The following is a 27,709-nucleotide window of genomic DNA, read 5'->3' on the forward strand; positions in this document are numbered from 1 at the left end:
AGAAATACAATTCCCATAATACAACGCTCCAAAATCGGAAACAATTCTCTTTCCCACAATGCACTGCGCTGGCACGTATCGCCGCTCGTAGAACTACATCTCCCAAAGTGCCCTAAGCTGACGGGAGCCGACATGGCCATCTTCAGCGTGTACGTTGTGAACAAGGCCGGAGGCCTCATCTACCAGCTGGATCACTACGCGCCGCGCTCCGAGACTGAGAAAACTTTCAGCTTCCCGTTGGACCTGGTGCTTAAGCTGCACGACGAGCGCGTGGTGGTGGCGTTCGGGCAGCGGGACAGCATCCGCGGTGGGCGTCCGACTGGAGGCGCCAGGGAGGCTGGGAAACACTGGGGATCCAGCGAGGCCTGTGGAACCGGTACCGCCCGCTGGAGGGCTGCTACGGCCGTTAGGGGCCTAGTAGCGCCCCCTGGGGCGGTTGTGGGGCTGGTACCGCCTGATGGGGGCACTGGAGGGATTGGGGTGCCGGAGGGGGAGGACGATGCCTGTCAGGGGGCTGGGGCGCTGGTACTGGCCACGAAAGCTTAGGCTCAAATAAATGTATTAGTCTGTAAGGCGCCACAAGTCCTCCTGTCCTCTTTTTGGAGAGGCGTCGTAGTGCTTGTGCTCCTGGGAGATACTGGGGCACCGTGGCTGTGCTTGCTGGGCGGGCAGTAGTGTCATCAGAGCATTTACGCTTTAACAGTGGCTGTGCTAAACCATAAATTCCTCCTAAAGACACGTCTAGGGAGGCCAGTGGTCAGGTCAGCTATTGGAGTTCCTAGTTCCAACGCTCATTTGAAAGCAAATGGGCCTCAGCTCTGACTTTTCCCTTTGCTTCTTTCAGTTGGACATGCTGTGCTTTCCATCAATGGCATTGATGTGAATGGGAAATACACTGCTGACGGGAAGGAGGTACTGGAGTACCTTGGCAATCCTACCAACTATCCCGTGTCCATCCGTTTTGGCCGGCCTCGCCTCTCCTCCAATGAGAAGCTCATGCTGGCCTCCATGTTCCACTCGTGAGTTTGCACTGGAAAGTCTAGCTCTCTGTGCCCTGGCTACCATGGCACTAATGATGATAATTAGTGTAGTAATGCCCACCATCTGTGAGGCACTGGCCAAACCCAGAGGAAGACACATTCCTTGCCCCGAAGAAGATACACTTCACAAAGACAAATGGAGGGTGGATATACACTATCATATCTCTAGTAACTTGAAGAGGAATCTTTTGTGTTAGACTTAAGTAATTTCCCTTTGTTTGTGAAGGTTGTTTGCAATTGGGTCCCAGTTGTCTCCTGAGCTGGGGAGTTCCGGTATTGAGATGTTAGAAACAGACACATTTAAACTACACTGTTTTCAGACCCTAACAGGTAAGACTTACTGCTCATGTTATCCCTGTTAGTTCAGTTTTGGGGCTGTTTCTCCCTCACTCTGAAAAGACAAGTACAAACTGCTTTATTTACTGCTGCAGGGATTCTGTGGATGCGCAGAATTAATGCCACCTGCAGATTTCTTTGCTTCCCTGAAGAAAAATGACTTCCGGACAGCCAGCAGAGAGGAAATCACCACTGGGCTGGGGACACCCCAGCCAGTGGCTCCTACCCTGAGCCGGGATCAGCTGCTAGTCCTGGCTGGGCTGGAGAAGACAGGACTTCCTCTTCCCCTGCAAGGAGTGGCTGGGGCTGTCAGACCTACGCCCAGAAATCTCCCCCAGCTGCAGGATGCTCAGCATCCTCCCCTGCTTCCTGCCCCCATAACTCCTCAGCTGAGGGGAGAGGGGTCACTGTACAGGAAGCTGCTCCCCCATCCAACCAACCCCTGTGCATCTGGACCTCCCATAGCTAGACACCCCCACCAAGCCTTGCCCCATACACTGAGAACCCCCCTAGTCCTCCATATCCAAACCACACCCCATTGAACATTAGCCCCTGAATCTGGAGCCCCCTGCACCCAGACCACCCCGCACTGAGTTCCCTGAACTCAGACCCCCTACCCTGACAAGCCCCACCCCCCTGCACCACCCTAAGCCCTCACATCCAATCCCCATGCCAGTGATCCCCAATTAGCTGCCTCCAGACTCCCTCCAAACCCCAGACCCCTCCACTGAGCCCCAACCATATTCACCTGGAAGCCCCTGCAGAGTCCCATTGCCCCTACATCTGGGAAATCCCTCCCCCCGCTCCAATGAGCCTCTGTGCATCCAGATCCCCCCACACCTAGACCTCCCACTGGGCTGTCTGCACCCAGATTGACCCACACAGAATCCTCTCATCCCACACTTGGATCCCCCTGCAGTGAGTCCCTCCACATTTGGATCCTGGCTGTTTGAGCCTGCCTGCCCCACACTTTATGTGCCTGGCACAGGGGGGCAGGGCTCTAGGGTATTTCTGGGGCAGGCCCAGGCTTTGTGCTGTGTTAGCGTCGGGTGCAGCCTCACCACTGAGTCCATGTCCCCAGGGTGGGGAGGCTGCAGGGTGCTCCTCACTGCCACGCTGGAGCCTCTGCATTTATTTCATTATTTATTAATTTCAAAATATTGTGCACAGAATTTTTAATTTTTTTGGCACAGAATGCCCTTGGGAATATTTATTAGACTTGTATATTGCTGCAAAAGTACTGCTTTTGTGCTTGATCTTTATTCATATGGTATTTCTCTGAATTAGATTGCCATTTTAAGATGAAAGGCACTAGAAAAGGCAAAAGATGATTATTTCAATATCCAGTTAGAGAGCACCAGAAGTATACAAAAGGATTTACAAAGAACTGATGGGCCTCTATGCAGAGAAACTGACAAAGTACCTCACAAATATGAATTAACCCTCAACTTCTTACTCACCACCCAGGAATTATCCCCTTTACAGAAAGGGAAACTAGCTCGTCTTGTCTTGCCTCAGTTGGCCAACATGTCTTTAAAAGTCTGGAATCTAGCTGAGGAATTGCAAATAAAACCCAGCCTGTGCTTGAAATGTAGGATTCCCCTAGAGGTGCTCAAGTGTATAGCCACGTTAGCAATGTTACAAAATATGCTCTGTGCACCTGAAAGTAAAATCACATCCTGAATGTTAGCTTGCTAAAATACACTACTCAATCATTAATCTTTCTCTATATATCTTAAACAAAACAAGGCAAGTTTTAAATATTCTTCAGATAGTGTCAGCTGCTCTCCCGTCCTTCCTGTAAATGAGGCCTTTTCAATTATATTTGGGAATGTATTTCACAGTATTATTACCTTTGCAGCTTGCATGTAGTCAATGCTAATGCTTCTTTCATTATGGCTCCAGGGATCAAATTTGTGGTGCTCGCTGATCCACGGCAAGCTGGGATAGAGTCCCTTCTGCGCAAGATCTATGAGATTTATTCTGACTTTGCTCTGAAAAATCCTTTCTACTCACTGGAGATGCCAATCAGGTAGGGAGTAGGCAGACGATGTGTAGAATAACAAGATACTGAGCGCTTGCTCAGCTCTCCACTTTGAGAGCACCGTACAACCATTAATACAACCCCCTTTGAAGAAGAGAAGACATGTGATTTTACTGTCTGAGTTTATTTGGTCAATGACAGAATTGGAAGCAGACCCCATGTTTTTAGCGCCCGTTCCCAGAGTCCATCCACTAAAAATAAACCTAAGATTGTTGGGTTCTCTTTTGACCGGGGCTGCTGATGGGAGCTCTGGTAGTACACCTGACTACTTAGACGCATACACTAGTTTTGTTTAAGGCACAATCAAAAATCTAACTTTTTGCATGATTAAACTAAATTCCATAAGGAGGTTCAGTGCTGTCAAGTTCTTGGAGAAGGTCTTCCAAGGACACCAGTCTGAATCCTGTTCTCTAGAAAAGGCTGGAGGAAACTTCCTCTGGAGTTCCAGTTGAACAACATGACATGCTCTCTCTGGGCAGGGCCCCTATTGCACTTTTAACCCCTGTCAAAGTGGCAATTAAGCTTTGTTTTTGAAATGGTTTTGGCATGTCAAATAGGAAAGCTGAACTCAAGCTGCTTTGTTAATCAGTCTTTTGATTAAAAAAGTTGCCATTAGCAGAGTCTGGAATGAAAGAGAAGCTAGTGCAGGTCTGGGGCTGTCTTGGAGCTAACAGTTCTCCGATTAAAAACACCAATATGTTTTGGGTTGTAGATGGAGATTTTTGTCACCCTCTTCTGATCCTCATGCCTGTATTTCTGTGAATATTTCAGGTGTGAGCTGTTCGATCAGAACTTGAAACTTGCTTTGGAGGTAGCAGAAAAAGCTGGACCATTTGGACCAGGATCATAGGACTTTTCCAGTGTCAATAGTGAGCCTCTCTCCTCACGAGATAGCTTTTCCAGAATCCTGTCTCTGGCTACAGCAGCGAGAGAGGAGGTCATGAGGTCCCAAATTGCTTTTGTCATCTCCAGAAATGCTGCTTTATTCCATGGGTGTGGAATCCACCTTTGCCTAACAGTGAATATTATTATAGCTAAGAATGGGCATATGTGGCTGAAGCTATGATTGCAGCTCTAATGCTGTCACTGTAACACAGAGGAAGATAAGACACAGCATGATGGTAAAACCTCAGTTATACTCCCCTTTTTCACTCTTAAGTGTGTGTATATATATATATATATTAGTTTTTCTCTGCAGCTTTAATTTATGGCTCAGACAAACGGTTACTTTGGATGTACAAGTAATAAACATTCCCTTAAAGTGTGGATAGATTATTTCTTGGACTAGATACATTTGCTTCTGCTAGAGCTAGTCTGAACTAGGGTAAAAATGCACCCTGGTTATTATCACTCTGGTGTTCTGTTTTACCATCTGAAACCATTCTAGCTTGAGATGTCCTTTACTGTGCCCAGAACCCCCTTGGAAGGCAACACTTCAGCTTACCTCGGTGTAAACGGGAATAATGGATTTCAAGCAGGGGAGGTGGGTGAAATGAATAAGGAATAAACTGAAAAAATAAGTTCTGAGGAATAGCAGCAGGAAGGGCAACATAAAATGACTGCTTCTGACTAAGGCTGCTCACTGTAGAAAGAGGAATGTCCTGTATCTAGGACTGGCCTCTGGGCAAGAGCTTCCCCTTTTTTCTTGGTCCCTTTGCACAAGAAGTCTCATGCTGCCAGTGCAGTGCTACATTTTTATTTCACAGTTGGTAAACAGTATTTCTTAATACTCATGCTTAAGTATCAAAGGTAGTTTACTTCTGTACGATAGTTAGCCATTTCGTTAGGACTGGCAGAGCAATCTGTTATGTCAAGGTAGCTTTGCGGTGGTGGCCACGGAGCTTCTTGCTTACCTACAGGCATTCTAAATAACTAAAACTCTGCAGAGAACACAAACAAGAATTCTGATAAGAAAAGTCTTAACATATGACATACTAACATACTACCAAGGGGCAATGCTCCTGCTAACAAGCATTCGTAATAGTAAGCAGACCCTATGTTGTAGTTTAACCTAAAAATGCTGTAGCTGGTTGAGTTCACTGGAACTGGAGACATTAGAAATTTATGCTTTCACCTGACAATATCTTTGATTATGTTACTTACAGAAATAATCATTACAACCTAATGATAAAAATCTCTTAAAGACTTTTCTAGATAATGCAGAAAGAGAGGAGCTATACAAGGTGTGTATGTGTCTAATGCTGTTACTGCTTACACTCTTGAACCAATTTCCTTGGTACTCCAGGAAATACTATTCTATTCAGTGTTAACCATCTGTTTTGCAATTCACTAATACTCTGAGGCTAGCCATGGTGACTAATTTAACAGCAAAAAGTAACTGTTGTACAGTGCTTCCATCTCTTGAATGGAGTTCCAAGAACTTTACTCATTTGCTGTTACTGAAAAGGGAGCTGTTTTGCTGCAATGGCAGGGATCTGTAGTAATATGTGGACCAGTAACTGTTCAGTCTCTGACAATAGCTGGGCGACCAGCGTTTTTCTTTAGTAATAAGAAAGTGGTTGCTGCTTCTGGGGAGGGAGACACAGAAGGTAGCTCATGACAGAGTAAGCTGGGTCACAGCTGCACCGACAACAGCAAGGGAGGTAAATGAAAGTAGGCTCAGTGCTGGCTAACTCTAATATTTCTGTAAGCAATGAGGGTGAATTGAGAGCAACACTACATCTGAGGCCAGCAGCAAGAAGGCTAGGCAGGTACGAGATACGGGTCTTCTGCAGTACTTCTAGTTTAGCAAGCAAGACTGCAAAGTCTCTGCTCAGTTCACTAACAGTACTTTAAGTAAGAGGTAAAGTGAGGTCATGAGATGTAAACTATAACAGTGACCAAAAATTCTGTAGGCATTAAAACGTAACAGCTACTGAAGATCTTGTGCCTTTCTAAACAGGAATATGATTAAAATAAAATGAAGTTTTGATAAATATTCTGATCTAGGCTGCATTGATAGGAAACTCAGTACCAGGCCAGCGAGTAGTCACTTGCCATCCTTAGATAGCATCTGGAGCATCCTTAGTACCTTTGCTGCTCATCTTTAGTCAATCTTCTTGGGTACCCGACCCATCTTGGTGCGGATGTTCCGTAATAAGAAAAAGGCTATGGTGCTGATGACACATGTTATTTCAGCTACCCAGAAGGCTGTGGCCCAACTGTAGTGCTTGGCTATAGTACTGAAAGGCAATCCAGCCAGGAAACCACCAACTGCAAGGATAATGGGGAGAAGAGAGCAGAGTTAGAGTCCCTAATAGCAGCAGAACTTTACAGTTTCTCCTACTGACACTGTTCTTTGTGCTGGTCCCTGCATTTATAAAAATGCTTCAAGCCAGATAGCTTGAGATATTTTAAACAGTGGACAAAGCACTGTGACATGCAGTAGAGAGCAATTCTGCCCTGCCTGGGGAAACCGAGCTAGTCACTCAGTAGCTCCAAACTCTTTTCTTGGGGTCACTCCTTCAGGGTTCCTCAGTGAATGGGCTATGGCCACGCTTTCCTCCAAACTGGAGATTTGCACTGCCAGAAAACTCAGGGGAGCAAATTATTCATCTTCAGCTATCAGAGAAGATACAAATGTTGTGGTTGCAATTATCTTTATTTACAAATGTTTATTATGAAAGCAAGGAACAAGTCATAGCTTGTCATGGCGCAAGCAGCTGATAGACACATGAGCCCTTACCTGCTACAGACTTTCTGCTCAGGCAAAACTTACCAAAATTTGTATATATATGAATAAGAGGGACAGACAACTAAACAGTGCAGCGTTTTCACTTGTGACCAGAAATACGTTTGATCCAAAACTGCAGAGTTAAACACTGCTGTGTTTTGGGGAAGTCTGGATCCAAACTTCAACTGGACCTTCTCTCATTGTGACCCAGATGTTATAGGGATTCAGGCCTGGTCCAGATCTCAGAATGTTGGTGGTAACTCCTGGATTACTGACTTTGGGGTTTCTTTTGTTTGTTTGGGGGGTTTTTTAAGACAAGAAAGATCTTAAAGGGAATATCAATGTGCATGGACTGTTTCCCTAATAAGTTAACCCTCTGCACTCTGGACTTTTATCTTTAAATCTTCACTGGACTGGTAAAGGCCCAGGTTTCAGTGTCAAGGACTTTTTAAAAGAAGTCTTTAAAGGTGACGTATGAGGACCAGGGTCCCAGAAGGCCCAACACAAAAGATGCACTTCACATTTGTCCATCTTATCCATCTCCAAATCCAAACCGTTAAGAATATGGATATCTGAACTCTCCAAAGGTTTTGTATGGACTGCAGTCTTCAACGTGGCCCACAGAGCCCTACATGGTGGGCTGCAGAATGAAACATTTTGAGAATCAAGCATGAGATTAGGGAAGTTCCTCAGTGAGAGTCTTAGGTTTTCAGAGACCCACTTAATTTGTTGAATAAACAGATTCAGTTGCACAGCCATTCGCTTCCCATTCTCTCAGCTGTGCTGCTTGAGACACAACCTTTCATATCACTAAGTAGCAATTAATCATAAATGAATTTGTTAGTCTCTAAGGTGCCACAAGTCCTCCTTTTCTTTTTGTAGAACCAATTTGAAATCTCATCTTGCCAGACTAAGATCATCAGGAACTGGGGCTTCTTGCGGCTACAGAATAAAGGTTCTGAGGTTTGTGTGAGGGGGAGGGTGTATCACTCACCATTGGCCATTAGTGCAACAATAGCATGGGAGGTGCCACACAGGTTGGAAGGTGCGCTCTCATTTGCTATCACTCCAAACAATGCAATTGGTCCATAAGAAGAAAACCCAAAGATGGCTCCTAGAATCAGTATCCACAGCTATCAACACAAGCAAAGAGTAATCAGAAATAGGATCCCTAAATTTGACCCCTGCTATTGGTTAGACATTGGCTAAGTGTGTAAGGCCCTGTCTACAATATATTTCAAACTAAATGTTGTTCCGGCTGACACTGCTTCCCTGGCCAGTGGATATAAAAAGTCTAACCATGTGAAACAGAGTCTGCTCTGCCACATGTTTTTAAGATGGTTTATAATCGAATGCATCCCTGACTGCATTGGCCAGCACATTATCCGCTTCCAAGCAAGAACTTTGTTTTTCTCTATGGTTCTGAATAACCATCTGAACTGTCACATAGCCAGGTCTCAATATGAAACTCCCTAAATAGGAAGACGTAGTTGCTGTGTTTTCTTAAAGTTCTATTTAATGAGCTTTAGGTTACAGTGAAATGACACAGAGAAGGTGTTTACTGCATAGTAATCTTTTAAAAAATCATTCTGAAGAGTCTTGGTTAAAGGGCATTATAGTTTCAGACATATGTTGGTCAATGCATTTATACCTGTTTTGAGGCATTCCCATTATTTTGTCAGCTGAAAATCCTGCAATGTTATATTACAAGGTAGTCTGCCTGAACATGGACTCCAAGGTTGGAATTTATGCTAACAAAAATTGATATTGAAAAGTATGTGAACAATGGCACCAATCTCAGGCCCATAAAGGGTTTATAATTCTTTGCCCATCTTAACGCTTTCCATCTGGGGATTGCAAAATGCTGTATAACTATTAATGAATTAAGCGTCAACATCCCTATTGGGCATAAAGTGTTATCTCCATCTTACTGTTTGGGAAACTGAGGCAAAAAGGAGGACGGGAAGTGACTTGCCTAAAGTCAAACAGGAAGTAAATGGCAGAGGCAGGAATAGAAGCCAGGTCTGGAATCCCAAGTCCTGTGCCTTAGCCATAAGACTTCTATTAATAGTTCTCCAGACTGATTATCTCATCTAAAGAGTAAACATCCCCAGAACCTATCAGTGTTTTAGTACTGGTTTTATTAGATTGTTAGTTTAGTAATATGAAATTATGAAGCTTCTTTCAGAAAACTTACAGCACTCTTCATAATGCCCTGGTTATAAATCCTGTTGAACTAACCAACCTTTCAGAGTAGGAAAGAGTCAGTAAAAGTAGAAACAGGCAGAAGGGGAGAGAGAAAGACAAGGCAGAAACCTCCTGTTCTGTTAAGCCTGTGAGGGCAGCGAGAGGATGCAAGGCTACAATCCAGAAGTCGTTTTCCTGAGGAAGAAGTGAGGAAACATTAAAAAGGGTAGAAGTGAAATTCCATTTGTTTGGCAACCACCAGGGAAAGAGAGACAGAACACACAAATATCAGGAGTTAGTGCAGAGAACTGCCAAACTTGCTGCTAACAAAATCCTCACCATTAAAAGGGATACCATCAGCTTAAACACTCTTCTGCCCGATAACGCTTTAGCTACCGAAACAGGTGGAGTTCCCACACCGCCCTGCAGAGTCAGAGTTCAAACTTATCACCTCTTTGGGGTTTGACTTTATTGGAAGTTGAACCACCACCATAACATAAACCTCAAACTAAACTTTCTCCCTGTCATGACTGTTCCTATAGTTTCCCTGCAGAGACAGCTCTGTCTCAGACCCCAATTCCCTTTCTCCTGACAGCTGGTTCCACCTCCCTTATAACCTATTGGAGCTAACAAGCAGCAGTACGTACTCAGCAGTTTTTTGCAAGGTTCTAATTCCTGTCAACAGGGTGGCTCAGCAGAAGAGCCCTTATCCCTGCCGCCTTGTTACACTATTACACAAAACACATCAGATAACTGAAAGAGAGCAGAGGAGACATTTTCTCTATTTCAGTTTGTTTACTTTGGACATTTGGCAGCACTATATATAATCAGTTTGACTCTGCACTGGAAGCAGTCTCTCCTCATCTGTGGGAGTTTCACACAGCAGAAGGGAGAAGGGAAAAAAAAACTAATTGTGAAAATAAAATCGCCCAAATTGGGTAAGGACTCTGGGGCAAGCCTAGGACCCTGAAGCTATTTTTAGTCTAGTTAGTGAAACTGACTAGATTTCAGGCTGTCAATGCTGCTTTAAAATTTCTCAGCTGCAGATAAAACCCCTAACTTCCAGACCAGACATGGTGGTTCTGAAACAGGGCTCCAGAAAGCTATACTACAATCCATTTTATAAATCTGTCAAAGAGGATGCCCTGGAATTTTGTACAGTCATTTACAAAAAGGATTATGAAGTCAGAGGAAGAGCTACAGGTTTCAACAGAGTCCCAGAAGTAATTATTAGAGTTTAAGCACGCTTTGCTGATAGATAGAACTCCTTCAGGTGGGTTTGGTTCTTCCTTTATTTGAGCAGCACTGAGCATACTGTAAGTACTCAAATAAAAAAATAACATGGCATCAAACTTCTACAATTTTTATGCAGAACTTCCAATGCCACAACACAGGAATCCCGTCCTGTAACCTGTGCTAGTCAGTGCCTGAGTGCAAGAACATTCACCACCATCTAAATGAAGCTGATGAATGCTTCTGTCACACCACATGCTGCATGAGAACAAACTCCTTGTGCATGGGTTACCTTAGGAGAGTCACTTGTGACTGTGACCCGGAAAAGGTACATTGAAGCAGACATTCCCGCCATCATGGAAAGCAGGAGCACATGCCGAGGATTCCCATAACTTGACAGACCCACCTGTAATACATATTGGAACAGAGAGAGAGAGAGAGAGAGAGAACACACACAGAAAATGTGAGTTACTAATGCCAACTGATTCACAGAAGTTAGGGCCAAAAGGGACTAGATAACCTGCATAACATCACATCACCCAGTAATTTCTGCTTCAGGCTCATAACTTCTGTTTGAGATAGAGTATATCTATAAATCAAGACTGATGTCTTTCCAAAATACTCCAAATGATGTAGAATCCATCATGTTCCAAGGTCAACTGTACCAGTGGTTAATTATCCTCTCTGACCTTACTTTTAGTTGATTTGTCTAGCTTCAGCTCCCAACCACTCTATTTCATTATGCTTTTTTCTGTTAGATTAAAAGAGCCTTCTTCTATCAGAAATCTCCCCAACTTAGGTAACAGTACTTGTAGACCATGATCAAGCCACCTCTTAACATTCTTTTGGATAAACTAAATAGATTGAGCTTCTTAAATTTCTCACTAAGGCATGTTTTCCAGATCTCTAATAATTCTTGTAGCACTTTTCTAAATCCTTTCCAATTTTTCAACACCCTTTTTGAAGTGTGGACACCAGAAATGGACAAAGTAATCCAGTAATGAATCACAGAATCATAGAATATCAGGGTTGGAAGGGACCCCTGAAGGTCATCTAGTCCAACCCCCTGCTCGAAGCAGGACCAATTCCCAGTTATAATGGTAATGGTCACACTAATGCCACATTCAGAGGTAAAGTAACCACTCCCTAACTTTTACTTGTGATTTCCCTGCTTACACATCCAAGGATTACACATTAGCCTCTTAGTTACAGCAGTAAGGTGGGAGCTCATGTTCAGTTGGTTATCTACCATGACCACAAATTTTTTTTCAGTGTCATCACCGTTTTCCAGGATATGGTCCCCCATCTTGGGTAACCTACATTCTTTGTTATGTGACCCTACATTTAGCATGTTTTTCAAATGAGCCCACATCATCAAGCAATCTAGCCTGTATTTATCATTATTTGCCACTCCACCAATTCTTGGTGTCATCTGCACATTTTTTCCAGCTATGATTTTATATATTCTTTCAGATCTTTGATAGAAATTCAATAAAACTCGGCCAAGAATAGAATCTGTGGGAAGCAACCTCATTGCATGATGATTCCCCATGTACAATTTATCAGGTCACCAGTTTTTAATCCATTTAATATTGGCTACATTAATTTTGGATAGTTCTAAGTTTATTTTTAAATCAGAATATTGTGAAGCACAAAGTCAACTGCCTTCAGAAGTCTAGGTATATTATACCACCCAGTTACTCTATCAACCATATCTGTAATCTCATCAGCTGGAGATCTCCCTTGGAAACTTGATGGGCGACACAGGTAGTGCCCATCGTTACAGAACTGGAGTGAATTTCTCTCATCTTGACTTTTCTGTACATGGGTGGAGGTCAGGGAATGTGGCTGTAAATATACAGGATTTATAACAACCTGTAATTTTACCTCCCATCCCTGAATCCACACAATGAATCACATAACCCCGTTTTTACTGCTTTACAACCTGTGGATACTTGCTATCTGTATAATTAATAAGCTTTTATGGCCTTGTGTTTTGCAGTCCAATGCTGCAAATAGTTCTCCTGGGGGAATTCTGCTCCATTTTTTTTTTTAAATTCTGTACCAAAAAGTTAAAAATTCTGCACACAATATTTGAAAATTCTGCATATTTTATTTGTCAAAATAACACAATATAATCATGCCAGTTACAATTATTTTGGAATTTATTTCAAAACATCTGTCAGCAAGTATGTCTGTAACAATACAGAGCAAAAAAAGATTCTGATAATTTTTTTTGACAGATTCCTTACTAGGCATATTAGTACAGAACTTTGTGTAATTCTTTTAAATTACAGTACACAACTGTATTTCCTGCATCTGTCAGAAGCAGTGCAAAGGCTTGGCGGAGTCAGGGGTAACAGAAGAGCTGAGGGAGAGGGAAGGAGCCTGGGAGTGAACCTGGAGGGTGTTGAGGATGGGTGGGGGGATGGGATTGTTAGGGTGTTGGGAAGCCTCCCCCATGCAGACCCCGGCTGACCCCAAGCCTCTCCCATTCAGTCAGGCACATCTGCCCTGTCCCCCATCCCCATGGTCTCTACAGCTCCACTCCCCCATCCCCAGGCTCAACGCTGGCACCCCACTAGCTCTTGAGCCCATGCGCCACCTGTCCCCACCACTAGCCATTCTGAAACTGACTGTGACCCCACAGCAGCCCTGTGTGCCCCACTCTGTCCTAACCTGGCTCCGCGGGCAGCATGTTGTGATGATCTGTACTCCTGGGGGAATTCAACCGCACTGGGCATAGACTTTTGTATTTTCCTGCGTAAAATACATTTGACCTCAGAAGTGCTGCAGTTTTGCCTTTTGCCCATCAGGGGCTTTTGTGGCGCTAGAACGCAGCAGGCTCTTCTGGCGCCACAGCGGCCTCTGATGGGCAAAAGGTGGAACTGCAGCACCTCTTTGGGCAAAATGTTCTTTAGGCGGGAAAATTAAAAATTATGCGAGACAGATGAATTGAATTCCCCCAGGAATAAAATGGTAACATTACAAGATGATATAATCTAATTTGTCTTGAGTGACCTATATAAATCTCCTCAAAGCTTCTCTCTTATGGACACCAGAGGCATGATTTAATTATAGGGCTGTGATAAACTTGTAACAAAACCAGGCAAAATTCACCTGGTTTTCAATTTAATTAAAAAACTCAATCCAGACCTGCAAGCCTTTGACTACCCTAGCTGAGTTTTGAGTCAGGTGAACTACTATTTTGGGTGGAAACTGCTTGTTTGTTCTAACAATTTCAGGTGAGGTTTCACTTTGTGTTCTGGGGTTTGTTTGAATGAGAATCTGAGAGCAAAAGTGAAGACGTGCATACCCAAAAGAAGTGAACTGGGGAAGTGGGGTTGTACAAAACTCTGTGAATGAAACCAATGAGCTCTAGATTAGTGTATATTGGTCTCTGTATTATCATGTGAATTAATGTATTTCTCATAAGTAGCTTTATCTCTTTGCAGAAGTGTCTACTAATCACACAAGACCAAGGTGACACTGGAAAGTCTCAGCTAGTGACTTTCACAGTTTAGACCCATTTTTGTCCTGCTCTGCTTTAAGGTAATGTTTATTATTTCCATTATTTAGAAAAGGGCCCCAGCAGGAGCTTTGCCACAACACAATATATGTTATGCCTCCCCTACACCAAGTGAATGCTAGATGGTGCCACTACTGACAGCAGTAAATCCCAGATTACCTTCACTAGTACAGGACTCCAGCATAGCAGTCCTAGGCCTCTGATGACACCCATCAGGCCAAGTTTCCATATGCTTGTTGACTAGTTGATCTGGAAATTATCAAACATTTTAATGGACTGGACCTATGTCCACCTACCCCAACTCTTTGTATGGGGCAGACCCTGGTTTGGATTTTGCAAAACCACAGCAGATCAGATATGGTTTTAGAGAAACATCAGAAGTTTGGGGGAGGCAGGGAACAGAAAGTAATTTTGAGAATGATCACCTCTGGTATGGGGTGGGCCCATACTCCCTACCCCCACTACTGGGCACAAAGCATGTGAAATGGGATTTTCAAAGAAGCCTAAATGAGATAGGCACTTAACTTCCATCAGTCTGTTGAAAAATCCCAGCTGTTAGAAAGAAAAGATTTTGTATCTTCTGAAGTGTTTAGAAAGAAAAAATAAACTAATTTTAAAGTGTCAGTGAATCTGCATCAGCATCCCTTGGCAACCCAGGAAGGTTGCATTTTACATCCTCAGCACAACAACCTCTCACCTTTGCAGTTCTCTCACCCCTGGTACTTCCAAGTTCAGAGTTACCAGACATTCCAGTTATTGCACTGAGATCTACCAGCTTTCCTACTGAGAATAATGGAGTGGACAACGTTCCAGGCTGCTTACCCGTGCTACTGCTCTGTCAGAAAGGTACCCAGCTGCAATGCTTCCTACCAGGCCCCCGATTTCTAAGGCACTCATGTAAGAACTGCCTAGAACATAGGATAAGGGGGTGGTTAGGCAATCAGGTCCAGGGAGGAAACACCAAAACAATTTCTTATTAACAGTTTATGTTTGTGCACAAGGATCAGTTCAATATAAAGGCAGTATCAGGGAGAATGGAGTAACTAGCCCTAAAATGCTTACACTTTGCGTTGTCTCTCAGTTTCCCCAGTTCTTCTCAGAGCATCTGATATTGTTTGTTGTTTTTAGTTAAATAGTGTTTGAATTAAGAGCTGGTGGGTAGTGCCACCCCAACAGCCCAGGAGACTGAAATTCTCTGTCCACAGAGCAGGTGCAAACCAGGCAGCAGCATGGCAGACTTCTCCCACACATTGTCTCCCTTCCAGTGTGCCCCCACATTGATCTATGAGGATCCGTTGGGGTGAGGTAAGAAGACTGTTCAATCACCATGACTTAGTCAGTCCCTGGAGTCTCTACAAAGGAGCCAATTTGTGCCCTTTGTACTGGGGTTTCTTGGCCATGGACACCTGGTCATTAGGAACCGGTCAGATACACAAACTCATTTCATATATGCCATCAAATAGCCACCGATGAGCACTATTGGTTACTACAAGCCTGGGCTGAATTTAAACTTGTGACCTAATGAGGAAGTGCATGTATTTCTTGATCATTCCCCTGTGCCACTCAGTAACCCAAATAATCTGGACTGGTATTTTCAAAGGCACTCAGATCCCATTAAAATGGGAACTGGACACCTTGCTCCTTAAGGCACCTTTGAAAATCTCAGCCTTAAGCTTTAAAATGAGTCTGTTGTGTCTTACCCACAAGAGCAGACTGTCCTCTCTCCTGAATCAGGAAGAGCTGACCCCAATCTGTACAGCATGTCTTCACTCCGAAGACAACCAGGTAGCCAGTTGAGAGTACCCACAGGTAGGGCGAGAGTAGCAGCTCTGCCAGGGTGCTGTCATCTCTGGATGAGCCTGAAAGGAGAATTAGTAGAAACACCATTACACCGCTTGGACACAGCAATAGGACACAATCAACCCAGCTGGGGGGTAGGATGATCTGTGAGCAGATTCTGTGTGCAGTGGGAGCAGCCTTGTAACAGTAAGGCTTTTCTAAATGTAGAACTAGCAATGATCGGCCATTGCTACCACCCATTTGCTGTGTACAAAGAAACCTGTCCATGGTATTTATCCCACTTAATTAAAAAGCAGACATCAATAAGCTACATTTTACTCCCCATAACTCTGCTCTCTTATGGTTCCCAGTGAACACTTCCGACAGAAGATGTTGGAGAACATACTGTCTGCTCTTCCAGATTTTGTTTCTAGTCCTCTTCACTAGTCCATGAAAGAAGCTGTGTACATCCCACAAAGGACATTGCATTTAAGCTAGCTGCTCAGTTCTTACATGAACCCGACAGTTATGTCTGCTAACACTCATATCCCAAAAATACGTTGTGGTAGCAATTATGTTCCCATGACAATTATCAAATGCCAATTCCAGCAGCAAAAGATTTACAGGGTGATACAGAAGTCACTACTTTAAATACGGTTTTTGTAGGCTTTTAAATCCAGTGACAGTCCCTGTGTCACAACAACCCTCCAGCCCTTTTGCTCTCAAGAGAAGGTTCAATTCATTGGACATGACCCAACATTTATTAACTAGATGTCCTAGTTCAGGACACCAAATGTTGAGCAGAGTCCACTCAAACTAGGGTTCAACAAAACAGGAGGCAGAATTCTCTGTTTATTGGAGACATGCCAAAGGCAGCTCTTCTCTCTGCTGCTCAGTAAGAAACAAATAATAATGCTTTACAGTGGAGCCCTGCGCGGGATTAGTGGAGCCCTGCAGCGGGATTGGGATCCCATGGATCCCACAGGACCTGCTGCCATAATAGCAGGAGTGGTTGGGAGCAAGATTAAAAATAGTCCTGCACAAGGCTCTACTTTGCCCCTCTCTGGCATGGAGGATCTCAGATCATGACATAAATAATTTAAGACCCCAAGGGAAATAGAAGAATATTAACATAAACATTTTATAGATGGGGAGACTATGGCACATAGAGCTGAAGCAACTTGTTGAGGGTCCCACAGAGTCAGTGGCATAGCTGGGAGTAGATGTGAAAGCGGGTTAGGATCTTTCCCTGCCCTACGAGACTCCATTAGATGACTGTCCTTTGCACAATCGAGGGCACCAATACTTTCACACTGCGAGACACACATGACACACAAAACATATTCCTTAACCAGGATACCTCAGGTGTTCTCACAGCATACGACTGCAAGCAGATCTGGAGTTAAATGCTGATAAGCACCAAGTTCAGGAAATGGGAAGGGCTTGTTCCAGCACCAAGGAACTGGAGGGACACTCAGACTATCAAATTTTGGTAGAACATGTCCCATCTCCTCTTGCTCCTCCTGCTGCCTGCATGCCTTAATTGTAAGATGAGGAGTCTAATGCTCACCTTTTTTCCCTTTCATGGTTCCTGGTCCAATGTTTGGTAGCCCAACGTCTGAGGGCTCATTTTTAATCAGGACAAGACAAACAAAGGAGGCAACCATGCAGATGAAGCCGGAGACGGACAGAGTTGTGCGCCAGTCGTAGCTCAGAGCCATCAGAGCAGCAACAATAGGGCCGAAGCCACCAGCCAGATTCATGCTGGTGGAGAGAATTGCCCACCATGTTCCAAACTGGGAAGGCTCAAACCACTGTGCAACAGGGAAAGAAAGAGAGTGTGAGCAAAGTGCCATGGAGTGGGAATTAGACTCAGCTCCAAAAACCTGTAATTAAGTCCCTTGGTGGCCAGATCAGATCCTAGCAGACAGAGGTTTATAAAACTAGATAGAAAAATATTTTACTCTTCTATCCCCTTCCATCCAAGAAACTCAGAGCTTTTTGCAAACATTAATGATGTACGCCTCACAGACCCCTACCTTGTGAAGTAGGTCAATATTATTCCCATTTACAGAGGAGGAAATGGAGGTACAGGAAGTTCTCTAACTGATTTATGATGCTGTCATCAAAGGTCTGCCTGCTTTGTACCAAGTAAGGGGATAAACAAAGCATTTCAGCTTGTAACTTTAGGACCCTGATCCTTACTGCAGTGGATGTTGTGGGAGCTCAGCACAAATTGGGCCCTTGCTGACAGAATGATTGCTGTGACTCAGTCCTACTTCTAATGGAGTCAATGGTACAACTTCCATTAATGCCAAAGGGAGTAGGAGCAGGTCCCATCTAATTCAAATACTTTGTTGACAATCTTCTGGAAGTGTTACTTGGTATTTTGTCTTCATTTTCAGTGATCTTTCCCCTCTGAGTAGAAACAGCCCTATGTGAAAGGCATTTTCCTCCCGGCTCCATTCATTGCCCACAGTATAGAGCAGAGGAAGCAAGAAGGCTTCATGGAGAGAGAGAGAGAGAAGCCTTGTATCCAGGTGATTAGTTGTTCAGTCCTCCATCTCTCACATGCACCTGTCCTCCTCATTTTTACATATCCCATTGCCAGGACTAGTCTTGCACAGAGACAGAAATAGGACTATTGGTTTAGAGGGAGGTTCCTACTAATGTTAGTATGGCAGGAAGGGCGTGACCTTCTCCATGGCAGTGCCTTCTTTGTCCCTGCCTTAGGCTAAGTCATTTGAACATTTCTACAGGGAACCACAGTTACCAGCCCTTAGCTTCATAACATCAAGCTTTATTTCTTCACACTGCTAAATTATCCTTTTGTGGCTGTCTAAACAAACACACCATTCAGCAGGGGCCCTGCTCACAGTATTCTATATGTCACTTGATATTCTGTATAGGCAGACTGGATTTTTTTTCTCAGGGGCAGAAGGGGTACCTATCATTCTCCCAAAATATCCTGAAATGCAACATGATCTGGCTTGTGATTTATAACTCATGAGCCCACCGCCAGGTCAAACCAAACTTTACTTATCATTCCTTCTCTCTGCAGTGGACAACTACTAGAGCAAAGAGGCTATGGTGCCTCTGTCTTCACAACTCAGGGGCTGGAATCCAGCAACTGGGGTTTTTCATGATTACAAATTCTGCGGCTAGGGAAATTTAACAAATTAAACTATAATCAACAACCAAAGCTTCGTGCTTAAAACAAACGAATGGAGTAAATAACTCTCCAACTTGAGTATTCTTGGCTTAACTAAGCAGCAGGAGGCATATGAGACTCTTATTCCAAGAAGGGCAGGGGATAGAACAGCTAGGAGTGTTCTCCCACAGACAGCACGCCTGGAGCCATACCGATACTTCACTTCCTGCTAGGAGTTGGAACAACTGTGAATTCACCTATGGTCCCAGCACAAGGACCCCTGCAGTGTTCTCCATACAGTACCTATTCTGGAAGAAGTTAGGACAAGTGTTGCTACGAACTTCACACAAAGCAATCATTCCTGTATCATGCTCTATTCAGTGTCTCCTGCTCAGCGCTTAATTTGTAATGAAAGAGATGCCAGGGTTCAAGCAATATTTTACTTTCATAACTGACGCAACAAGCTCAGAAGTGCTGGGGATATGAACTGCCAAGCCTAGCTCTGGCACTAATTAAGCACTACTCTTGGTGTTCAAATCTGGGACTGCACCCCTGCCAGAAAGAAAAAAAAAAGTTTTTCAAAGTATACTTACTTTGCGCAGTACCTTCCCACACGGTGGCCACCCCAATCCTTGAGCCAGCCCATTCAGGAACCACAGTCCTGAAAAGACTGTAACTGTAGAGCTCCAAGAAAAGACAACATTGACTACGCCCACCAGTAGAAGGCCAGATGAGAAGAGCCAGCGGGCACTCATTTGATCAGAGAGGACTCCACTGATAAATTTACTGATAGCATAGGCTGCAGACTGGCTGCTAGTGATGAGACCTGCAATAAGTTAGAAACCAAAGGCATACTCTAGTAACACATTTTGTAATAAGATGGTTAATTCAGCCAGGTTCCTACTGGAGCACATTCAAAGGAGTTGTCATTCAGGCACAAATCAGTTCCACTAGCTATTAGAATGACAAGAGCGTTCTATTTGGTTGGTTTCCAGAAAAGTATTCCTGTAAGCAGGATACAGACTTTAATATGATTAGTACCTGAACTGAGATATACATAAGACTATGGAAAGCAGTATTTTTTTTTCTCTTCAAAGCACATTGAGACTTCTTTAACTCTACCATAGTTGTGGAGACTGTAGGTTTATAGTTTCACTAAACTAAAGACCCAACCATCCCGTGCTGTCTGTAAACAATAAAGCATTGAGCACAAAGAAGGATATATAAAAGAGGAGGCATTAGTGCTACCAACAGGCATCTCCAAAGAAAGTGTTTCCCAATCTTTTTAGGCAAATGTGCCAGTTTACAGGACTAAGGACCTGTCTACATGGGGAAAAAGTCCGGAACAGCTAGCGTGGAATAGCTATTCCACACTGGTTGTCCTTCTGACAGTTTTATTCCGCCCCAGGGGTTAATCCATGTATGACTGCGTGCTTATTAATTGAACTCCCATTTAGATCAACCTGCACTGCTAACATTTTGTCTCAAATATTCACCTTAGGTCAATAAATTCTGATAATCAGCATAACAGATCCTCAGCTTAATCTTACTTTCCATGCCCAGCACTGACACATGAAGGACACAATAAAGTGCCAAACTGAACAGATTTAAAGGTTTTTTAGGCATTAAAGGTTTATAGTGGTTTACCAAAACGAGAGGAAACAACTGAATTTTTCAAACAAGACCATGTTTGAGACATTTTGCCTAGCAAATCTCTCTCAAGCTACAGTCTTCTTTACCCCAAACACAAATGGCATCCCTGATCATATTTCAACAAGGGCTCTACATTTGTTTCATTAAGCTGTAACTGGGGTTAGTGTGTTTTTTTCACTACTCATTTTTTGAAAGAGTCCATCCAGCTTAATGAATCAAAGAGAGATTGCTTTGAATTGTAGGTATTGCTTGGTTCTGAGACTATTTTGACATAACAAAAGCTTCCAACATGTGAGATCAAGTCTACAATATCAGAGAAATAGACAAAATGACTTCATAGGCCTCTTCCATTTTCTATTTCTGCAACTCTTGTTGATTAAGAAGTGACTTTTTGAAAAGAACATTCTGAACAATTAAAGGGGACACTTTCATGTCAATTAGGGCCAAAATATAGATTCTGTTTAAAAAAACCCAAACCAAAAGAAAACACCCTACTAAAAAAAATTCAAGCTCAACAGAAGTCTCCCTTTGGATTTGTAAAAATTCCTACAAAAACAAGGTTTGTATGTGTTCGTTTTTTAAACAAACACTGTAGCATTTTCTTAGTGCCTCAGATTTACAAAGGGAAATTAACTACACACAAAGTGAAATTAATTAGTTTGAATGATCAAGCTGAGTAAAAATGCAACACATGAAACAGCTCCAATGGCAACTGTTAATTTTAAAACTTCTCTTTAATTTAAATAATGTAAGTGGCGTAACCAAGGAAGGAAATCTTTTTAAAATTATATGGATTTTTAACTGGGCAGTGTCCTTTTTAGATATCATAACTCAGGCACACAAAGCATGTACTACCATTTCAAATTTTTTGACTACAACATATAGACCAAATTCAACTTGCCTTACTCACCTGAACAGTCTTATTGAAGTCAGTAGCACTATAGGCATTTGCATGAATAAAGATATACAGATTTGGCCCTAGATTTTAAAGATGGAGTTTTTAGGGAGAAATTAATCAAAATTCTACAGTATGTGATTTCTCACTCCACTTCTTCAGATGGATAGAAAATACATTTAATGTATAGATTCTGGTAACACAACATAACCAGATATATACCAAGAGAAAACATGCACAAACTCTATCACAAAGAAAGTTCTTACCCAAGTCATCTTTGTCCAATTCTATTTCTTCCATGATTGAGGGCATTACAAATGAAAATGTTTTTCTATTGAAATAGTACAGTGTGTAGCCAACAAACATGGCAGTGAATATCACTGTTCGGTAGTAACTGTAACCCTTATCCACCATGGTACAATCAAAGTAATATCTCCAAGAAAGAAAAATCCTGTTGATAGGAGGATTTGTCCTGCTTCAAAAAAATTCAGCTCACAGCTGTAGTGAATAGCTGTAATAAAAGATTTTAAAAAAATAGCAATTGCTGTTGGAACAAAAAGTTGGAACAAAAGAGCAGTTTTGAATGAGGAAAAGAAAAACAGCAACTAACAGGGTGTCTGAACTGGAAGCTGGACTCTCTTCAGAATTCACATCCTGGGATATTTTTGCAGAGCTACAGCTTTGTTGATGTTCTCTTTTCTTCTCAGTTTTGTTTACAGCTGCTTTCTAGAGAATGATTAACTTACGGAACTTGTCATATAGGACAAAACCATTAACCTACAGAAAAAGAAAAAAGTAAAGTTAGCTTGTGATAAGCTGTACTGTACGCAAAGTGGAAAGATTAGAGGAGCCTTGCTCAGTAACTCTCTTCTGACCTCTGAACTCAAACAGGACAAACTGAAAACAATCAAACCCTTTCCCAGAAACAATCTTAAACTAGATTCACTACAAGGAAAAGACAGGGTGGATTAAAATCCTACAGCTTCAACAGGCAGTCTGCATTTAGTTTCTGATTTCCTTTTCAGTGACTCCACAGGTATTATACAGCTGTGACCTTCTCTGCTCTTTTAGCTGGTTCAGTATTACAGAGCTAGATCTGTGGAAGACTCCAGGAAAGTGCTGCAACTAGAGCTGAGCAACATATTCTTGTATCTGGAAAAGCAAAGAAACTGAAAAAACTTTGGGGAAGGGAGTGCAAAAGAGAGACAGATGCAACAGGACAGAAGACTTGATTCAAGACAAAAAGCAAAGAACTGGACATTTATCCCAGGTGTAAAAGCACTGAAGTAAACAGAATTACACTAAGATTAAATTTTGAATAAGGACTCATTAGTAGAGACAGAAGGATAATTGGGTCACTAATTGCCTACGACTACATAATGAGGCTTGAGAAATAATGAATGCAGAAAATCAGAGAGCAAAGGGATGTGCAAAACAATGAAAAGTAGTCAAGCATGGAGTTCTTCTGCAAGTCTTCAGCCCATAAGCAATTGCACTCTTTTTGAACAAGGAAACTGCATTCAAGCTCATTCTGCATTTTGAGAGCAATCAATACTTCAAAAGAAACCAAAAAGAAAAGATGCCCTGACAGTGTGGGGATAAAACCTGAGCAGCAGCATAGAAAGAAAATCTTATGAACTATGAAAAATAATTTTTAACATTCATATGGAGTTACTCATCTTCAAAGTACTTTATAAACATAGTGCTGAGAATATAAATTCCTTTGAAAGGGGCAATATCTCAATTTATGTACTGTACAGTACAGAGCACCAAGTCAGTACCAAACATATAGTAAAATAATAACAAAAACAACAAACAACAATTCATTCATTTATGGGGTTTCCAGTGTTTATTTTTAGGCAAATTATGAGTATTTTGTTTTTTTACACACACACACACGGCTTTTAATCAGGTTTTTAAAACTGTTCTCCTTTGAGTTATATTCAAAAGTTGGCATTGTCTCTGACTGTTGAACTCCTATGACTTACCTTCTCTTGGCAAAAGTGTTCTTAACTGCAAGTGGAGATGAGAAAGGTGGGCCTCCTAGGAGAAGAAAAGGTCTGATTTCATACCAAGAACGTCAGGCCTGGCCAGCCAGTTTGTAAAAGTTGGGCCAATTATATATGTTCTGTGGGTCTTCGTCTTCAAGAGTACATCAGTACAGTGCTAGAGCATCCCCGGCAGCAACGTGCAACCACCTTGCTTGATGGCTGTGGAAAATGGGCAAAGGCTACCACGTTCTAGATGCATACAGCTAAAACCCAGTAAAAGGTGGTTCAAGATACTGAAGGAGGACGTGACAAAGGTCTGTGTCAGACTGGAAGATGCACTTGACGGAAACCCTTGGAGACAAAGAATAAGTGCCACTGACCCCAACTAATGGGATACGGCGAAAGTGCAGAAGATAGATACACACACACACGTGCACGTACATAGGCTTTTAAATCATTTTTTAAAAAATTGTTCTCCTTTGAATTAGATTAAAAAGTTGGTCTTGTCTGAAGACTGGCACTTCCACAGATAAGCTCCCAGCGAGCATGGAAAGTCTGTAAGGAGCAGCAGTCCCCTCTTCAAACATGAGGAATGAGGAACATTTTGCGTATATTTAAAAACACTTCTCACATATTTTCCTCATTAGGGTTTACTTGGTTTTAAACTAAAACTAGAAACCTGATTCAAAATGTAAGAACCCAGCAAGGGAAGACTCCCTCAAATTTTCAGACAGTTTTACAAACATCTGGCTCTTTTGATGGGCTTTGCTGTGTTTTTCAATTAGACATTTAAAACTGGATTTCATTACATCTATAATTACAGCTTGACAACCGTGCCTGCTTCAAAATCAGCCCACACACGGAAAAGAAGAGCCACTCAATTCTCTCTAGCTACGCATTTTTCCTATCATTGTGGTTTCTAGGCATTATTAAGTATGTAACAGCCATCAGCAAAAAATATGTAGGGCTACATGGTGCATGTGATATGGTTTCAGAGTAACAGCCGTGTTAGTCTGTATTCGCAAAAAGAAAAGGAGTACTTGTGGCACCTTAGAGACTAACCAATTTATTAGAGCATAAGCTTTCGTGAGCTACAGCTCACTTCATCAGATGCATATCGTGGAAACTGCAGCAGACTTTATATATACACAGAGAATATGAAACAATACCTCCTCCCACCTCACTGTCCTGCTGATAATAGCTTATCTAAAGTGATCATCAGGTGGGCCATTTCCAGCACAAATCCAGGTTTTCTCACCCTCCACCCCCCCACACAAATTCACTCTCCTGCTGGTGATAGCCCATCCAAAGTGACAACTCTTTACACAATGTGCATGACAATCAAGTTGGGCTATTTCCTGCACAAATCTAATAAATTGGTTAGTCTCTAAGGTGCCACAAGTACTCCTTTTCTTTTTGTGATATGGTTTGATTCACAAAAAATGAGCAGTACTCAAAGCTACCACACTGATACAATGTAAAATGAATCATATCAACAGCTAAGGCTATCAGCCCATGTTACTATTTGTATTACAATAGCACCTAGAGGCCTAACTATGACCAGGGCCTCATCATGCTAGGCACTTCAGAAAGAAACAGTCCATACCCTAAAAAGTCTAAAAGTCTTCCTCTTTCATCTCCACTATCTCGCCTCCAGCAGCAGCCAAACCTGATGCTTCCAAAGAAGTTGAGCAACCCCACAACACACCCAATGACCCCTTCAATGCCATACAAATAGGAATGAGGATTGGGGGAGGTTCCTTCCAGACCGCTCTTGTGAACAAATGTTTCCTTGAAGAAGGGGATCCCTATAATGGTTCATTAACTCACCCAATCCTTTTAACAATCCATCCATAGTATTTAAAACATTAAGACATCCTGTTTAACTAAGACGGGATACAACATGTTATGATGCCCAAGTCTGATATCATTACATATACAACATCAGAAAGTGTACCAGGCACTTTAAAAAGACACAAGTTCCTGACACCAGGAATTTACTCTAACAGAGACATTACTCTTATCGATGGTAACACGAGCATTTCCCTACCTGAGTATGGAAAGTGTGAGGTTCAGAGCAAGCACTGAGTTAGCTTAGAGTCCAAAGGAGGAGTAGATGAATGGTGGGGTCAGGGCAGCTTGAACCACTGTAACTGGAGCTGCACCGATACAGATAAGGGACTGGGGTTGGAAGGGGGCATGAACTAAATATAGAAGTCTCTTCAGCTGCTCATCCTTGAGGTGAAAGCTCACCCAGGAAATGGATACCAATCAAAATGTCAGAAAGCAATAACACTCCTGCTGAGCTCAGGAGAAGGGCAACATGGGCCAAGGGCTACCGGCTTTAATTGGGGAGGGGGACTTGTAGGGGCAGGGGCTTACATGCCAGCCCCAGGAAGGCAGTCTGTGTATGTCTGAGGGGTGGGTAGGTGTGGGGTTATATGTCTGAGGGAGTTGGTCGGTATGTGTCTGTACTGTGGGTTACATGGGTAGGACGTCCATGGGGCGGTATGATGGCTGGGGGACTGTGGAGGGATTACGCGGTTGAGAGGTCCATGAGGGAAGGGGTTACATGGCGGGGGGAGGGAGGGGCTGTGTGCCTGAAGGGAGGGGGCCTTGGTGTGTGTCTGTGGGAAGGGGGATTACATGGCTGTGGTGTCCACGGGGGTCTGTCTGGAGTGAGGTTATGTGGCTGGGGGACCCATGGGGGACAGGTGTTTATATGGCTGGGGAGCACATGGAGGTTATGAGCCTGAAGGGGGCCAGTCAGTGTAAATGTCTGCGGGAGGCCACAAGGCTGGGGGCTTGTCGGGGGGGGTACATGACTGGGAGTCCAGGGGGGCCGATCGGAGAACGTGTCTGTTGTCGGGAGCGCAGCACCCCAGCAGGGGGAGTCAACACATTACAGCCAAGGGCTGCCTGGCAGAGCCCCTGGGGTGAGAAGCACGAGGAAGAGCTCGGGGCCTGAACCCCCACACAGTACCTCTTAGACCCCTTCGCTTGGCCGCTTCCGCCCGGAAGTCCCACCTCGTCCCGCCAGCCACACACCGCTGTCTTCTATTGGGCAGGAACCCTGTACGTCACCGGTTCTGCCAATCATAACCGGCAATAGGGCTCCAGGGGACGCCCACACCTCCCCATTCGTCGAATCGCCGCCGGGGGCGGGTATGCGGCACAGCGCCTGGGGCCGCTTCAGGCCCGCGGCGCGTAGCCGCTGCCTCTTCCCGCCAGTCCCTCTGCAGGATCCTCACAGGGCCGCTGTCCCCGGAGCGCAGCCGCAGGGACCCGCCCCGCGCCGGGGAAGGAAGAGGGAGGCCCCAGCGCGGCAGCCGGGCCCGGGCCCGCCCGCTGCAGTTTGTCGGGTCAGGGCGCGCTCTGGAACACGCTTTGCGCGAAGACCCGTCCCGCCCCTGGAGTTCCGCGCCGCCGCGAAGGGCTGATCCCTGCCCTGGGTGGAGAAGCCGGGGGAGGACGAGGGGTCCGGCCGAGAGCGTTGCGCCTCGGCCCCGGGCAGGGCGCTGGCCTTTCTGCAGTAAGGGACCATGCAGCGACCAGCGCATGGAGGGGAAGCGAGCGCGGGCCGAAGAACCATGTACAAACCTGACTTTTGAAGCAGCTTCTTTCCACCATTGATGGAGGTACGGTGACCCGATGTCCCGATTTTATAGGGACAGCCCCAATAGTTGGGGCTTTGTCTTAGCTAGGTGCCTGTTACCCCCGTCCCGATTTCTCAGGGCGGCTGTCTGGTCACCTTAGACGTAGGGCTGGGTCTACTGCTACCCTCATCCCCTACTCTTTCTGTCACTGCCCTTCTGACGCAGACAAGTATTTGGTAATCTTGGCGAAGAGTGCATTTTCCTACTCAAGGAGAAAAGCAAGCTCTGTGAAAATGAACCAGGGTTATCTCAGGAAGAAAATTGCTGCAGGAATAACAAACTTAACACTCAAAGATTCTAATTTGCAAGTAATAGGATGAGGGAAAGTGTGGAATATTTGGGGAGTGGGGATAGGCATCAGCTGACTATACATTTTTACACTCCTGCAACAGGAATTGATCTTTGTATCAAGGCCTGTATACACCTGTATTTATGTAGGCCCCATCACAGGAGTAGCCCAGGGCTTCACCCAGATTAATTTATCCTCAATACCACGTGGGGTAAGGAAGCATTATCCCCATTTAACAGATGGTAAACTGAAG

General features: G+C 43.8%; 2 protein-coding genes across 8 annotated transcripts; one reads left to right on the forward strand and one right to left on the reverse strand.

The window, feature by feature from the left end:
• The first annotated feature begins 81 nt into the window (after positions 1-81).
• Positions 82-4,686, forward strand: TRAPPC4 (trafficking protein particle complex subunit 4). Its single transcript, XM_073320678.1, has 5 exons — positions 82-307; positions 845-1,019; positions 1,267-1,370; positions 3,282-3,408; positions 4,192-4,686. Exons 1-5 carry the CDS (start codon positions 133-135, stop codon positions 4,268-4,270), a joined length of 660 nt encoding a protein of 219 aa, XP_073176779.1. The 5' UTR covers positions 82-132; the 3' UTR covers positions 4,271-4,686.
• Positions 3,526-27,291, reverse strand: SLC37A4 (solute carrier family 37 member 4). 7 transcript variants are annotated; one of them, XM_073320670.1, is made up of 11 exons: positions 26,495-26,908; positions 25,562-25,670; positions 21,787-22,297; positions 19,566-19,798; positions 17,392-17,635; positions 15,743-15,901; positions 14,865-14,950; positions 10,806-10,919; positions 9,410-9,475; positions 8,088-8,226; positions 3,526-6,633 (listed from the first exon to the last, which is right to left on the reverse strand). In XM_073320670.1, the coding sequence occupies exons 3-11, from the start codon at positions 21,932-21,934 to the stop codon at positions 6,467-6,469; spliced, it is 1,356 nt and encodes a 451-aa protein (XP_073176771.1). In that variant the 5' UTR covers positions 21,935-22,297; positions 25,562-25,670; positions 26,495-26,908; the 3' UTR covers positions 3,526-6,466. The 7 variants fall into 7 exon arrangements, with proteins under 7 accessions (XP_073176771.1, XP_073176772.1, XP_073176769.1 ...); XM_073320671.1 differs by lacking the exons at positions 25,562-25,670; positions 26,495-26,908 and adding an exon at positions 27,112-27,291; XM_073320668.1 differs by lacking the exon at positions 25,562-25,670.
• Positions 27,292-27,709: the final 418 nt, after the last annotated feature.

The sequence above is a fragment of the Lepidochelys kempii genome, chromosome 22, assembly GCF_965140265.1.
Source record: "Lepidochelys kempii isolate rLepKem1 chromosome 22, rLepKem1.hap2, whole genome shotgun sequence".
NCBI lineage: Eukaryota > Metazoa > Chordata > Testudines > Cheloniidae > Lepidochelys > Lepidochelys kempii.

What these genes read in the sequence shown, in the direction of transcription:
- SLC37A4 (XM_073320671.1), bottom strand. Translation starts at nt 21,934, where the DNA reads ATGGTGGATAAGGGTTACAGTTACTACCGAACAGTGATATTCACTGCC. An exon ending in GTGGGAAGGTACTGCGCAAA is followed by an intron (nt 17,636 to 19,565) that starts GTAAGTATACTT and finishes CCTGTTGCACAG; the next exon opens with TGGTTTGAGCCTTCCCAGTT. An exon ending in AGGACAGTCTGCTCTTGTGG is followed by an intron (nt 14,951 to 15,742) that starts GTAAGACACAAC and finishes CCTATGTTCTAG; the next exon opens with GCAGTTCTTACATGAGTGCC.
- TRAPPC4 (XM_073320678.1), top strand. Translation starts at nt 133, where the DNA reads ATGGCCATCTTCAGCGTGTACGTTGTGAACAAGGCCGGAGGCCTCATC. An exon ending in CTGTTTTCAGACCCTAACAG is followed by an intron (nt 1,371 to 3,281) that starts GTAAGACTTACT and finishes TTATGGCTCCAG; the next exon opens with GGATCAAATTTGTGGTGCTC. An exon ending in TCACTGGAGATGCCAATCAG is followed by an intron (nt 3,409 to 4,191) that starts GTAGGGAGTAGG and finishes TGAATATTTCAG; the next exon opens with GTGTGAGCTGTTCGATCAGA.